The 15,938-nt window shown below is 42.0% G+C and overlaps 1 protein-coding gene across 1 annotated transcript in view; it reads left to right on the top strand.

The window, feature by feature from the left end:
- Slc15a5 (solute carrier family 15 member 5) overlaps positions 1–15,938 on the top strand; it is an 81,628-nt gene that overhangs the window by 23,881 nt on the left and 41,809 nt on the right. The window contains exons 4-5 of the mRNA XM_021654102.1: positions 9,223–9,440; positions 15,212–15,398. Coding sequence (XP_021509777.1) covers positions 9,223–9,440; positions 15,212–15,398 — 405 coding nt within the window. The remainder of the gene's footprint in view (positions 1–9,222; positions 9,441–15,211; positions 15,399–15,938) is intronic.

The following is a 15,938-nucleotide window of genomic DNA, read 5'->3' as shown; positions in this document are numbered from 1 at the left end:
AGACTGTGAAGTGTTATCATTCAAGGGTGTTGCATTTTGTCAAAAGCTTTTCTGAATCATTGAAATGACCATGTCCCTTCTTCCTTCCTTCCTTCCTTCCTTCCTTCCTTCCTTCCTTCCTTCCTTCCTTCCTTCCTTCTTTCCTTCCCTTCTATTGTCCTTCATCTTGCTAAGGTAACATTTTGTCTTTTTCAACATGTTGAGCCACCCTTGCATTCTATATATGAATTCCCTTTGTTGGGGTATACAGTCCTCTTATCATGTTTTTGAGTTTGGCTCTCTGGTATTTTTGCTTGGGGTTTTCGCATCAATACTTAACAGAGGTTCTAAACTGCAATTTGGTTTTTTTGTTGCACTTTTACCTGGTTTTGGTACCAGGTTAACCCTTCATCTCAGAGAACATCTTGACATTCTCTCTCCTTTTAAATACCTCTAGAGCATTTGCCATTAATTATTCTTGAAATGCTTGGTAGAGTTCTCCAGTCTTAGGCTTTTCTTTGCTATGAGGTTTCTGATGCAGCCTTCAAGCCCTCCCTAGTTAGAAGGCTTTTCTGATTATTTTTCTCTTTATGATTCAATCCTAATAGCTTGCATGCTGCTAAGAGCTTTAAGGATTTCTTCTCCGTTATTTAATCTGCTGTTACTGAGTTGCTTACAGTATTCTCCATCTTTTTGTGACATCACTTTTAGGATGGTTTTCCTGTGTCCTCATTACTGATTTTCGCTATGTCACTATTGGCTCTTTCACCCCTTCAGGCTACATAAGGGTTTGTCAATTTTTCTGGAGCAAAACTTAGTTTCTTTGGGTTTTGTTTTTTCTTTGTCATTTTCTGTTCTGTTGTCTCTACTTCTTCTGACACTGGGTTTAGTCTGTTCTTGTATCTTTGGATCCTTGAAGTGTCAGCTTAGTTATGATTTGAGATTTTTCTTTCTTTTTAGTGGCCAGAGGTTTACCCTTGGTTCTTACTCTTTTGCTGGATCCTACAAGTTTTGCCCTGTTTTATTTGTTAACATTTTCTAAGTTCTTTTGATTTTTTTTTCTAACTGGTTACTTAAGAGAGGCTTGTTGACAGGTGATTTCAAGGCCAGCCTGGTCTAGGGTGAGTTCCAGCATAACCAAGGCTATAAAATGAAATCTTGTCTTGGAGAGAGAGAGAGAGAGGCTTGACTTGTAGGCCTTCCTCATCAAAGTTAAGACTGTAATCTTTAGTATATATATTTACCCATTATCTATGATAAAATTTTTCATATTATTTCTAATTTATAATATGTATTTTAATCTAGGTACATGTGTTGTTTTCCATGCACAGGTTTTGTTTTGTTTTGTTTTCCTTAACATGGTTGTATTATCTTTTCTTGGTTTTAATGTTTATAATCAAATCCATACATTCTCTCCCTTGTTTCTTGTAGATTCTGAGCTATAGTGAAGTAGTTTTACTCCAGAGTTGTAAAAGAATTCATCCATGCTTTCTTTTAGTTTTTATATTGTGGTTTTTGCCTTTATATCTCTGAGCCACTGGAGATCATATTAGAATAGATTTCAAGAATAAACACATCTTCTTGTCTCTATTACTATCAAGTTATTCTGATCTCATTTCTTAGATACTCCCTGTCTTTGACCTTGATTTGATATGTCATCTTCATTGCATCTTGAATTTTGGAAACTTCTATTGTTGCTTTGATTGGTCTTTCTGTTCATTTTGTAATTCCTGTCTTCTTTTCCCATCTCTCCCGTGCAGCTACGGTCACCAGCAACAGCAACATCATGAGCTGCACTGTTTACTAGTGTCACTCACCAGTGTCCTACTACCATCATTGTCACTCAGCAGAGTCATTCTCCAATGTCACTCACCTGTGTAACTCACCAACATCACTCATCATTGTCACTCACTAGCATCACTCATGAGCATCATTCTCCATTGTCACTCCCCAGCATCACTCAGCTGTGTCACGTGCCACTTTATTTCCATCATGCACCTGTGAGGCAGACACCCTGTGTCTGCTTTTCAGACCAGACTCCATGCACCTCATCTCTGCTCCTGGTGTTCTGTAAGCTTACCGTTTCTGTTGCATTTACCAACTTGCTCCAACTGTTTTGTCATGGCCATAATTAGAGACTCCTGAGTCTCATACCACTCAATACGGAAAAAGCTCAGGGTTTGTTGTTGTTCCCCAGAGTGCAGAAGCAAAGATCTAATAGGCTGAGATGATTTTCTTACGACTAAAGCCCCACAGAGGTCAACAGAGATGAAAACAGAACCCGTGTGTCTCAGAGCTCTGGGGTCTGTGGGTCCTTGCCCACCTGGTAACCAATAAGTGATATTCATACTCAAAAAGGTGTCTCTGCTGACCCCAAATACAAAAAAAAAAAAAGGAGAGCAATGTAAAATGTGGGCTGTTGATTTGGAAACTACGTCCCAAGCATTTTTCTGGGATGTCTAACTACCCAACAACTTCAGGCTTTTGTGGATATGCATAGACGCACAAATACATGTTCATAGAAGAGGTGTTCTCTAGGTGGGATTGCTAATTGCCTAAAGTATACAAGGCCCTGGGTTCAATCCTCAAACACACACACACATACACACACACACACACACACACAGAAAGAGAGAGAGAGAGAACATTCACATGGGACATATTTGCAATCCCAAGATTTCAAATTCTAGGCCAACCTGGTTACATGATGATAGATACTCTGTCTCAAACAAAGAAAATACGACAAATAAGCACACACATATCCAACGCTTTAGTTTAACCTTTTCTGAAGAACAATTCCACGTATGTCCATTTACTTCCCAATACTCTACTTAGAAAATAGAAAAAAGAAATACTTATCTTCAAGTCACACAGATTTTTGAAATAAACTACAATTCTTGCCAACCTAGTAGAGTCCACAAATTGCATATTTTATCAGACATTAAGGTGATTGTTTTTGCTTATTAATAAGAAAACAATTTTATGTACTGCAAGAATACAATTTGCCTAGAAGATACTCCTCAGTGGCTTATTCAGGAAAATCTCTCTATGCTGTGAATACATGGGAATAGATGCTTTTGTTTTTGCACTTGATAGTTTTGTTTGTGGTTTTTGCTTTGCTGGATCACCCAATGACTGTGAAGTAAAGCTCCATCTTCCCCAGCAAAGGATATAATCCTTATTTTGGCTTCTTCCTCTCTGATGACTAAATTGGAAATCTCTCCAAGCTATAATTCAAAGCCATAGGTGACCTTAAAGAAATGGTTTTTTTCTATGCTACCTTTTATCTTAAGGTAACTTTTCAAATGTAGACCATGCATTCCATTATGTTTAGCTGTCAAGCTCGCCCTTCATTTGCATTTCTTCCCACTGCTATAATTTTGAGAACTGGCAGATGACCAAAGGAGAAAAAAATATGCCTCTTCCATGGAGAGTGCAATGTAGGCGGGTTTTTTTATTATTATAATTAAGTACCATAGATATTCATGATTAGATCAAGGTCAGAGGAGCAGAACATCAGAGCCAAGGACTTAAAGGTACAAAGAATAGAAAAATGGTTTCCTAAAAAAATTTTTTTGAATAGTAATAGCTGACATCCTTGAGTTTTGCAATAAAACACTTAAAATGGCTCATCTGTTTTATTTTAGAATGTGCATGCCTGCTGTGTGTGTCCTGGGCATTGAAGCCAGAACATCACATCTTAGCTGAATTTTCATTTGTGTGTGTGTGTGTGCGCGTATGTGCACACGTGCTCCCAAGTTTGAGTGTCTGTTGGTTTTTTCCCCCATTTCCCTTTTCTGCTCTGAGTGCACAACAATCCCAGGATTACAATGACAATGGAGTTTTCTTTAAAGGTTGACTCTCCATGACATGAAGTCATTTGGATAGATGAGTGCTTTCTCTTAAGCCTAATGGTCTAATCCGTAGAGCTGGTGGCAGCCTGTGATTTCAACAGTGCAAACTGCAGTGATGGGAACAGTTGTCATGCACCTGGCAGACACGTTGTCAAACAGTTTTCTTTTTCAGGATGGCTTCTTAGGCTGCCAGCCCATCCGTGTAGGGGTCTCTCTGGCTGTGTTCCTTCTCTCTTATACCTATAGCCAATCCCTGTCTTTGGCTTTCCTCTTCATTTCCCCTTTGATAACCTGATGATAACTGAGGTCCAGGATTCCTTTCAGGAAACATGCCTCTTCTCTATGTATGCCTTTACCTTCCAGAATCCACAGGCCCTTGTCTTTAATGGTACCCATAACCCTCTCAGCTCCACATCTACTTCTCTCCCAGCCTTAAAAAAACACATCTTTACATTTTTATTTGACTTTTAGACTTAGTTGTCAATCAGTGTTTCAAATGTGATCCCAGCTCAACTCCTAGTTCATACAGCTGTAAATGTACTCTCTCTCCCTTCCTCTCTGTCTCTCCATCACTGTCTCTGTCTTTTTCTGTCTTCCCTTCTTGTCTCTGTCTCTCTCTGTCTGCCCCTGTCTCTCTGTCTCTGTCTGTCTCTCTCTGCCTCTGTCTCTTTCTCTCTCATCTCACTATGTAGCCATGCTCAGCCTGGAACTCACTTTGTATAACAGAGTGCCCTTGAACTCAGAGATTCACCTCCTTTGGCCTTCTGAGTGCTGCAATTAAAGGCAGGCACTGCCATGCCCAGCTCATGCCAAGCTCTTTCATCCCTCAAAATGTGTCACCAACACCCAACTGTGTAAGGGGATATGTGGCCATCCTCCAATCTACTCATTTCTCCCATTTCCTTCCCCTCAGACATCACAGGATTCTGCTGACTGCAGAAAACATAGTCCATTCTGTTGGTGTCTCTTTGTTGCTGCTACGGCCCTTTCCACATTACCAGTATGTACTCAGGAATCCCATAAAAACACTAAACTAAATGCTATAATATAAGCACAAAGGACCGGTGCAGACCCATGTAGGCCCTGTGCATGCTGCCTCTGCCTCTGTATGTTCAAATGAGCCTTGTTCGTGTTGATTTAGAGGTTCTGTTGGCTGGATGTCCTCCATCTTCTCTGGCTCTTACAGTCTTTCTTATACTCTTTCTACCTCCTCTCTCACTGGGTTCCCTGAGCTCTGAGGGAAGGGATTTGATGGAAACATCCCATTTAGAGCTGAGTGTTCCAAAGTCCCAGAGTAGCTTAAAAAAAAAAAGTACACCATATGTTGTCTCTCTTTCATTTACAACTTCTTAATCATTTCCAACACACCTGAGTGGACTGTATGTTCCTCCTTCGGACTGTGTAGTCTTGTCTCTAAGCTCTTGGATCTTACCTTCTCACCAAACTCTTCTCCTTAGTTCCTCCTACTTCGGCACCTTTATTGTCCTAGCTCACTTCTGTGTCATGCTCTGCCTGGTCTGTTTCCTGAAGGTCACATTGCTTATTCCCAGTCATCATTCCTCAGCTCATACATCAACACTTTAGGAAATCTCTACACACCTAGCAGAGTTCTGTCATATCAATACACTGCATTGTCATCAGGGACCTGCAGAGATTTCCCTGCTTACATCTCCAAGATCACAAAGATGACTTGCTCACTGCCATAATGCCAAAGACAAAGACAGCCCTTGGCTGACAGTAAATGCCTTGACTGAATTAGTGGTCTTAGCCTCACTTCTTGGGCATACATTGGGTACTTTTCTCTGTCATCAGAAATTTTAGAAATTAGTGTCATTTATTCATTTTCTGGTTTTTGGCTACAGTGACATTCTTGTTTTGTCTGATTGTATCGGATAAAATTTCTTTCACTACATTTATTTTCCAAAATACTGTAAAAACCTAGTCCTTAGAGACACCCCACTGGCCTAAAATAACATCACTGCTATGAAGTAAAATAAAGACACTAGAAAATGCATGTGGAAAATTGGGGAAAGTTACATTTGAAGTCATATGGATCTAATAATAAGATATAAAAGCATTTCTTTTAATGTCTTTTTTAATATTTAACTTTTTAGTGTATTTCACAAACATGTTGACAATCATAGTTGAGATCTTTCTTGTTTTCTAAAGCAGGGTCTCATAATTATCCTGCTTCTACCTTCAAATGCAGAGATTACAGGCTTCTGGGAGAATTTTCTAACTGATTAGTTTTTTGAAGATTAGTTTATTTTTAATCTTGTATATTTGTGTGTGGGTGTGGGCTATATGCTCATTTGTTGCAGGATATTTGATCATGTTGTGAGCTGTGACACTGTGTACTGGAAAAGCCTGTTTCTTATTGTGGTGTGGTTCGGCCCTAGCACACACCTTTAATCTAAGAGCTTTTTGAAAACAGGATTAAATAAAGTCAACCATAGGTCAAGAGGCAGAGCAAGCAATCAGTTGACCGTGGGTGAACAAGAAAACAAACAAACAAACAAAAACATAGAGAGTGACAGGAAGTCTGGAGGATGGATAGAGAGACACACAGGAAGTAAAAAGGAGGGACATTCAGTTTAAGGTGTTTTTAAGACAGTGTGGAGAAGGAGAGGAGACTTTTTCTTTCTGGGACACAGGCTGAGTAGGAAGATCAGCTGTGTGCTTTCTCTGCCTCCTAGAGCTGGTAGGCTTTCACATTAGCATAAAATCCCTGAGTCTTCACTGGTAAAACTGAACATTTGGGAGTTTGTTTAAAAACAATACATGTGTGAGCAGGTGCCCTTGGAGGCCAGAAGAGGGCATCAGATCCCCTGGAACTGAAGTAACAGGCAGTTCTGAGACACTTGTAGAAGCCTGGGACATAACTCAAGTCCTCTGGAGGAACAGTAAGTCCTCTTAGCCACTGAGCCATCTCTTCATCCCCAAAAGTGATTTTAATAAACTTTAATAAGCACCAAACTAAGCTAACTTATTTAAAAAATATATGGTAGTAATTTTAATCATCTATGAAGATTGCAGTTATTTGTATATCATATTTACAAGTAAACTTCATTTTTATCTCACAACAACACATTCCTGGTTTACAGTAATTTCATGATGTGTTTAAGACACATATTCAATAAATTCAAGACCCTGAATTTATAAACATGGAAGAAACGTGAAGAAAATAATGTCTTGCCTCCTATGAATAATTACCATTTATTATTACCTTGATGGCACCTGTGTGAAAACTTATTTGGATCAAAGTGAATAATAATCCTGATGTCTACACAGCAGTGTTTTGCAAGAGCTGATCAGTGTTAAAACTATCGGTTCCTGTTTCTGTGAGAAAACACCATGATCAAAAGCAGATTAGGAAGGAAAGGGCTTATTTCACCATCCATGTCCCCATAATGCCCCATCCCTGAGGGAACTGAGAGCAGGACCCTGAAAACAGAAGTGGAAGCAGAGAGCCTGGATGAGTGGTGCTTACTGGCTTGTTCCTGATGTTTTTTTCAGCCTGCCTCCTTACAGCGCTCAGGACCTCAAGCCTAGGGGTGATACTGCCCACCATGAACTGGGCTCTCCCACATCAGTCAACCAAGAAAATGCTCCCTAGGCCACTCTGCTAGGGGCATTATCTCAACGGAGATTTCTTCTTCACAGATGACTCTATCTTGTGCCAGGCTGACATAGAAGCAGACAGAGTACAAGTTGGGGAACAGCACAAGCAAGAATGCAAGAAAATGTCACGGTTAAGTCACCTAGCCTAGACCTGCTCATGTCGAACCTCTAGACGTCATCCTCACACACCCAATTTTCACTTGACTTAAACCTTAAGTGAGCTCACTGAAAGTGCTAAGAACACCGAGTGATTGAGCAGGTCATGTGGCAATAATGAAGCACTTATCATTCCTTCTCTAAGGGACAAAAGTCTGGCTACTCCTACAAGTCTGGCTTCTGTCTCCTTGGCCTCACCAATCCAGAGCCTTCCTCTGTGCTTGGGAACAGCGGCCAGGAATTGGTGACAAGGACTGTGGGTCTGAGCCTCTCTTCTGTCGGCAATTATCCCTGATGCTCTTCCATGTGACCTAAAGACACTTGACAAAGGCCACCAGAGAACCACAAGTATAATCATTCTTGGTCACTACCTATTTGAGCTGGATTTGATTCAGTGACTTGAGGTGAAAGGGTGCATATTCAATTACCAGGCCCCCAGCTCCTCAATTAATCAAAGGCTGACATAATCAGCCTATTACAAGTCTCACAGAAAAGATCAGATGGGATCAATATAGCCAACTTTATAACCATAGAAAGAAACGTTGATAAATATCCCTTATTTAAATATAACAGCTCATCACTTGTGGCATTTAAATGGCTAGAATTCACCTTATCCAGAATTTTCTTATGGGAAATTTGGACACAATAAAATGATACTCAAGTAGTATTTGGAATACCTCTGGCAGACTTACTGAGAAAAACTCCATTTTCACGGGTATTCCACCATTTTCCCTTAACCAAAATTTGGTATCTAAAATTTGTGGAACGACTTGTTTGGTCAGAGGGATTGTTATGAAAAGTTGTCACAATCAAGATGGCACAGCTGGGCTACACAGTGTGGGTGTCTTCCTTCTCATGGTAGCAGGGACTCCTAACAGAGACAAATAAATGTACAATCTAAAAGTCATAAAAGAAGCAACCACGAGGTCCAAATGACCAGGACTAGGCAACTGGTAACATCTGAGGTGATGCAGCTTTTCTAATGCTGAGATGTTCTCTTTGTCAACTGGGAGGAAATTCCAGGAAAAGCCAACTAAGGCAGACTGAATTCTTAGCAACGTTGTCAGCATTCATAAAGACATTCAAAGAGTTCAACATTTAATTTTATGTCTGAAATTTAAGCATAAAGTCAAAGAAAAGAATATGTTTGCCTTCATCTCTGTGTCAAAATAAAAAAATAAAAAACCAACCGCTACCTGCCAAGTAAAATGAGGATTATTTATATTTTACAGAATGGCCCTGGTTTCTCAGTAAAAGATGTAAAAGAAAGCCAGGTTCTCTTAATCATTAATAAGCAAAGTTGAGACTTCTAAGAGACTCTGAAATTCTCTGCTCTGGCGTTGTATTTTGTCACCCTTCTTCCTTTTCTAATGTGTCACCACTGATCTTACCTTTTTCATTTTTCACATCAGCTGTCAGGCACCACCCTGACTTCCTGGCCCTCAGGAAGCCAACCTGTCACCGGCAGCTCCTTTGAATCCAACCCCTCAGGTGTGGAAACCTTCTACTCCACATTTACCACTTTTGTCCTTGGCGTCACTTCTTAGTTCGTGTCTGGGAAGGCTAAAGAACCTTCTGTATACTAACATATCCTATCTCCCATGCTTTGCAGATCGCTCCCTCCTGACTGTCTCCAGCGTGTTTGCTAAGGTCCTGAAAACACGCTGCCTGCCCTACTGCCACCTTGGTCGAGGGGCAAAGAGTTGGTTAGACCATGCCATGGGAAAACATGGCGAATGGCACAGTGAACACCAGGAGGAAGAGGCTGTCTTCTCTGCCCTTTTGCCTCTCTTCAGCTTCCAGCTCATATACAGAATGTGCCTCATGCAGGTGAGGATGGCAGCCAGCCCGCACCAACAGCAAGGTGACCCCTTGCACTGTAATCTTGTATTGGTCACTTTTCTCTTAGCTGTGACAAAGTACCTGACAAACGCAACTCAAGAGAGTAGGAATTTGGGCTCACAGTTTGAGGGGATACTGTCTGTTGCAGAGAGAAAGGAACAGCAGCAGTGGTGCGAGGGACACACCAGTCACAGTCCTCAGACAGGAAGTAAGGCTGGCTCTAGGAAATCCACTTCACCAATATTTCACCTCTCAAGTTTCCACAAGCTTCCCAAACAGCGCCACCATCTGGAGATCAAGGGTTCCAACCTTTAGGGGAGCCATTCTGCAAAAACCACAACAGCCCCAGCAAGCGCTTTCAAGCACTTTACTGAGCCTTAGTCCTGCCGGCTGAACAATGCAGCCCCTGGTTTTGAGAGCTCAGGCAGGGTCAAGCTAAAACTCATGGAGGAACCCCTGGGTGGGATCAGCTCGGTTGGATTGTCCAAGGCTGGCCAAAGGTGTGGACAGCGTCTCAGAGTACACAGCCCTAAGGCATAGAATCTCTTCGTGACAATTCCAGGCCCAGAGGCAATTCCCAAGCAAAAGATTCCGCCTCCCCGCTCATTAAACCTTTAGAAAGCATCCCTAACGAGCCAACGGGTTCCACCTTCACTAACTCTTCAAATGCAAGTACTAATGAGTAAAGGATTCTCTTCCCACTCACATACTATTTATTCTTCAGGGATTCGGTCATTATGCTGGGAGGGAATCAAGGAGAAAACACTAAGCCCACAGTGTGTTTTGTAGATATGTGTGATCTTAAACAAATTAATGTAACTGTGGTCAGAGACCAAGTTATTTGTGGAGCAGAAGAGGAGGCTCGTAAAAGTGTTTGAACAGACAAACACTCCTGATGGCTACCCCAACCGCAGCTTAGAAGTTAGCAAGCTAACAGGAGAGTCGTGTGCATCGATCACAGAATGATAGAGACAGGAAAAAAAGCAGTCTGTCCAACCCCAGCTTCATTTGCTAAAGAAGAGATATGTAGACAAAAGTTAAGTGATTCGGGGAGGGGAGATAAAGTAGTCTGTCAGTTCACAGTGGTGAAAGAGAAAGCAGAAGAGGCCTGTGCTCTCACAACAGCCCACAAGCCTAGAAGCCTGGGGTCAAGAGTTAAATGAGCAAAGTCCCTCCCAGGCCTATGTATTTGACCATGTGGCCCCAGTGGTTGACAGTGTTTGAGAAGGCAGAGCCTTCCTGGAGGAATTGCATCACCGGGGGCAGGCTTTGGGGTTCACAGTCTCCCTCCATTTTTTTTTTTTTTTTGGTTCTTTCTCTATGTTTCCTGTGTGAGGGTGAATCTGTGGCCACCAGCTTCCTGTTCTTGGCCCCTGTCAGGATGCTTAGCCCCTTTTCACTGTTACAGGTGCCCCCTCTGTAAACCTTCTCTTTCTAAAGAAGCTTTTGGTTTTGCTGTTTTCTCACAGCCAGAGAAAAGTAAACACTACTACAGCAGGTGAGTTACTGCCTCCAAGCCAAACTCAGCCCATGAGCTGTTTTTAAAATATTTGTTATTATTGCACATGCACACGTGGGTCATGCAACATGGCTTGGTGCTCTTTTACAGGCCTGTGGGCTATCCTTAGAACCCTCTCGGTTCTATTTTTCATCTTGGTATGTAGAGCAAGCTATGATGGTTTAAAATTTTGCATCATTGGGGAAAAAAACAAAAGAGTTGGTGGTACCTAAATATTATATGAAAGTTAACTTCCGGTGTCCACAAATAAAGTTTTATGAGAACACCGCCATGCCTATTGGTTTGTTACGTCTGTGGCTGCTCACTTTTAAAGGTGGCAGAACTAGACAGCTACCAAGAACCTTTGGGTGGACATCTTTGTCACCTGATCCCTCACAGAAGGATTTGTTAACGCTGGGACCAAACAGTGCATGGAAGCTATGCAGATTGCGAGAGTCCTCCTGACCGTACAAATAGTACCATATACCAAAACAAGACACAGCAGAAGCAGGCCTTCTCCACTTCCATGGGGATTGCTAGACAGACCCCCACACCTGAGAAAATGATGGTGACTGGGTTTCTTAGCGGGCCACGGCTAGTCATAAACCATTCTATGCCAGGAGCACAGATTAAGAACGCCTCATCTCCCTGGTGAAGCAGCAACTTGTACGTCCCTTCACTCACTCTGAGCTTTTTTCTGTGAACTCTTCTATATTTTGTATTTTGATACAAGTACAATACATCTCAACAAACTTTATTTTTTCATTTATGCATAAATTTGGTTACAGTCACATCTCAGGTGCTTACCTGCCTGTTCCCCTCTCACATGTCTCTGTCCCTTTCCTCTTCCCATCCAGTGCTCATCTGCTTTCCTCCCTTGCTCTCTCTCTCTCTCTCTCTCACACACACACACCAGTGAGCTATCTTTTTCTCTAGTGAGGTGTTATTTACAGGAACATGGATGGATTGCACAAGTAAAGAAAAAAATTTGGTAAGCTAAATTTTAAGGAAACGGATGTCTGGTTTACTAGAAAAAAAACAAAAGTGCAAGTATGTATTGATTATTATTCACCATAGCTTCTTAAGGATGACTTCCAAAAATCTACGTTTATTTGGTGGGGGGAGATGTATGCCTGCCATGGCCTGTGTATGGGGGTCACTGACAATGCCCAGGAGCCAGCTCTCTTTGTTGCCATGCAGGCATCAGCTGAGCCATCTCACCAGTTCGGCTTCTGAATATCTAATTTAATCCTCACAGAAAGACTGCCCAGCCGCTGTGATTATCACAGACAGGCTTAGAACCTGTGTGTAATGACCCACACTAGGGAGGCCTGAGCAAGAGGATCACTGTGATTCAGAGGCAGCCTGGGATACACAGTGAGCTCAAGGCTAGCCTGGCTACCTGGATGTACTTTTAGACCTTGTCTTTAAAATAAATAAATGTCGAAGGTTCCAGTGAATAGAAAGATTAAGTAACTGTGAACCTGTTGGCATATGAAAGCATGCTTGCCCTTATTGAGGGCTGTTATCAAAACCTGTTGTCGTTGCCCAGAACAACTCTCTTACATGTTACTAAATATCCTTAATACAAACTATACAGATACCAAAATTACATAATGATGTTTTACTAGAAATTGAAAGAAAATGTTAGCGCTTACTTCTCCCAGGTTGGCCAAGGAAAACGTCCATCAGAACAGGTTGAGACTAGACTTTGCCTGCAGATAAAATCATCAGTAATACAAAGGCAGTCAAAGCACCAGGAATAAGGCATCCCAGAATTCCATGTTCTAAATTTAGTAGCAATTATTGACCTTCATGTCAAAGTCATATATTTAAAATATGTTGATATTAAGGCCAATGAGGTTGCCATTTGACATTAAGACCACTCAAAGGTGAAAATGAATCTCTATTGACAGCAATTACTTCTGACTACTCAGAGGCCTGTGTGAAATAAAAGTATTTAAAATTTTAGAAGGGGGAGGATTTCAGAACTTGGGGCAGAAGCATAAATGATTTCAAGCTTTCAAGGCACCACAACCTTTCCTTGGGTTAGGCAATATATTAGTATCGCTTTACTAAAGATTAATGGCACATTTGCAGCATTATTAAGTTAACAGGTTTCAGTGTCTGTGATTCATGCCGATAATAACTTTATTCCTATTAACAATGATTCTCATTTGAAATCGGTAACAGAAACTTGCTCTGACGCTGGGAGCGGCTCAGTCTTAAACTCACTCAGCTGCCAACACTCTTTATGCTGCACATCCATCCTTCGTTTCCCTCCGGTTGGCGTGTGTGTGTGTGTGTGTGTGTGTGTGTGTGTGTGTGTGTGATGATTTTATGAAAGCCACGCAGAAACCCTTCCCTCTTGCAGTCTGTACCCGACCAAAGCAACCGTTGTTTCTTATCCTAAGTATCACTTTAAAGTCTGGGAAGTCTGGGAAATAAGTTATCAGCAGAGCATGTTTTATGTATACAGGGTGAAGTTATATGAAAACATGGTCCAGCCCTATGTCTCAACAGATAACATAGCAAGAGATTCCTTTTATCATTGGTCAGACTCCATTGACACTCCCAATTTGTGTAAGTGACTGGACAGAAGGGGTCGGTGAGAACCTGTGCAGTGTTTGAGCAGAGTGTCTCTCCTAAGATGACAGGAAGGCAAGACTCTCACATCAGTGGAGGGCTGTATGAAAAGCAGTTAGGAAAATCCCTCCTTCAAGGAAGGGCCATTCAGGCCTTTACTCTGTGTCTCTCTGTGGCTTTGTGTGTTTCTGGGGGTCAAAGACATCTTATGTACAACTCATGACACTTAGAAGTGTGAAGCGATGCCTCTCGCATATGAGATGCCTTGTTTCTGATATTGTGACCGCCCCCTTCCCCCCAGAGGCTTGGAATACAGGTCAAGAGACCAAAAGCTAGAGATACGGGTTTAGTTAGCATGGGGATTTCCTTAGATATGAAAAGGTTCTTGTGGTCCATGGAGACTGTGAGGTGGAGCAAAGACAATTTAAAAATCCTGTCGTCTTTGTGTTAGTGTGGAGACCTGTTCCACACAGCTTCTGTCGAGGTTGGCTAGTGTGTCAGTCACCTTTCTATTGCTATGACAAAATACTCGAGACAAACAACTTAAAGGAGAAAGGGTTAACGTTGGTCCCCAGTTCCAGAAGCGACACACAGTATGAGAGAGAAGACGTGAGGCGCTTGGTCATGCTGCATCTGCAGTCGGAAAACTTGGACCAGACAGGAAGTAGAGACAGGGCCATCCAACTTCAGTGCCCACCCGGGGTTGTATGCTCTTTCCAGTTGGGGTTTTGCTCTTCCGGGTTTCACAACCTTGCAAAGGGCACCAGGCTCTGGGCACCAACTGTCTAAGCACATACTCCTTTGGGGAAAAGGACATTTCACATGGAAACCACAACAGTTAGCACGTCAAAATCTGTTTAAAAGTAACAGGGCTGAAGAGAGATGGTCCAGCCAGAAAGCCATGGTTTCTTGCAGGGAACCTAGGTTCAACTCCCAGCACCCACATGGTGCCTCACAACCATTGTAATTCTAGTTCCCGAGGGATCCTGCGCCCTCTCTGGCCTCACTGGGTACTGCGTGCACAAGGTGCACAAGCATGCAGGCCAAGCACCCATATACACAAAATAAAAGGTTAAATGAAAACAATTAAGAGGAAGCCACAAACACAGAAAAAAATTGTCTTGTTGTTCATTTTGTTGCTTAGCTGAGGTGAGAACCAAACCCCACGTGGGAAGCCCACAGAGGTAGCCTGCAGCAAGTAATGTGTCTGTCTATCAGTTCTTTCCCAGAAAAAAAAAAAAAAACAAAACTCTATTCTGCCACCAAACTAGATGTCATTTAGAAATTCTATCCTAGCCCCACCTCCATCTCCTTCATTGGAGTGAAAACAGACATTGTTCAGTTTTTCTGGTACTTTTGCTTTAATGTTCATGAAAACTTACTCAGTTTGAGTTTGGAGGATTTAAGTGACTTGATAACAAACCCCAGGGATGCTACGAAGGCTAACTAAATGACAAACCAAAGTTCTCTGAATTGGTGGCAATGCCAGTGGATCTAGCAGAGCCTCTGGGGTCACAGATATTTCATGAGCTCCTTGATGGGTCTTGAAAAACCAAAGGATATCCGTGTCACCTGTCAGAGAGTATGCATGGGGAAGGGGGCATCTTACAGAGGATAGCCCCTTCGGAATGAAGCCACTGACTTACTGCCTACCGCCTCTCTCCCTCTAACCCAGATCCCCTCGGGATATTATCTTCAGACCATGAATTCCAACAGGAACTTGGGTGGATTTCCTCTGCCAATTGCATTGATGAATGCCGTGAGCACTCTGCCGTTATTAATTCTGGCTCCCTTTATGGATTTCTTCAGCAACCGTCTACTTCCCTCTAAGAGAGATGGACCATTCCTGTCGGCATGCATTAGTAAGTACAGCATAGGGTTCTGGGGGCATTGTTTGAAACTTGCAAACAAAAACAACTCTGTTATAGCTTCATGCTCCTCAGTAGGTATACAGCTTCTAAAAATGTTAGAAAAGGTGAATTTATGAGTGGTGGCATTCAGGTTCCTGAATCTTTACCCGGGCATCGACATGATATCTTCAATCCATATTTTTAGGCCTCTTCAGAAGTCAGAACTTATAAAAAGAGAAAGTGAAACTCCAAACACCACTTAATGGACTTTTCCTTCAGTAGAGCCGCCCTCACTCCTAAGTCACTCCCTAATGTGTTCTTAAAAAGAGATGAGCCTCAAAAAATTAATAGTTTTAATTTCTGAGCCAGTAACAAAAATTTATTAAAAATTAGTACTGTGAGCATGGAGATACGGCTCCAGAGTGCTTGCCTAACATGAATAAAGCCACGGGTTCTGTCTCCGATCCTGAAAGAGAAAAATTAATTCTCAGATTCATAGCCCCCATATTCTTCAGATAGTAAGGAATATAGCAATGACATTCAAGGGTTCTT

This window comes from Meriones unguiculatus, chromosome 5 (assembly GCF_030254825.1).
Source record: "Meriones unguiculatus strain TT.TT164.6M chromosome 5, Bangor_MerUng_6.1, whole genome shotgun sequence".
NCBI lineage: Eukaryota > Metazoa > Chordata > Mammalia > Rodentia > Muridae > Meriones > Meriones unguiculatus.
Note: the sequence above shows the minus strand (reverse complement) of the source record. Positions and strands in the feature narration are given on the sequence as shown.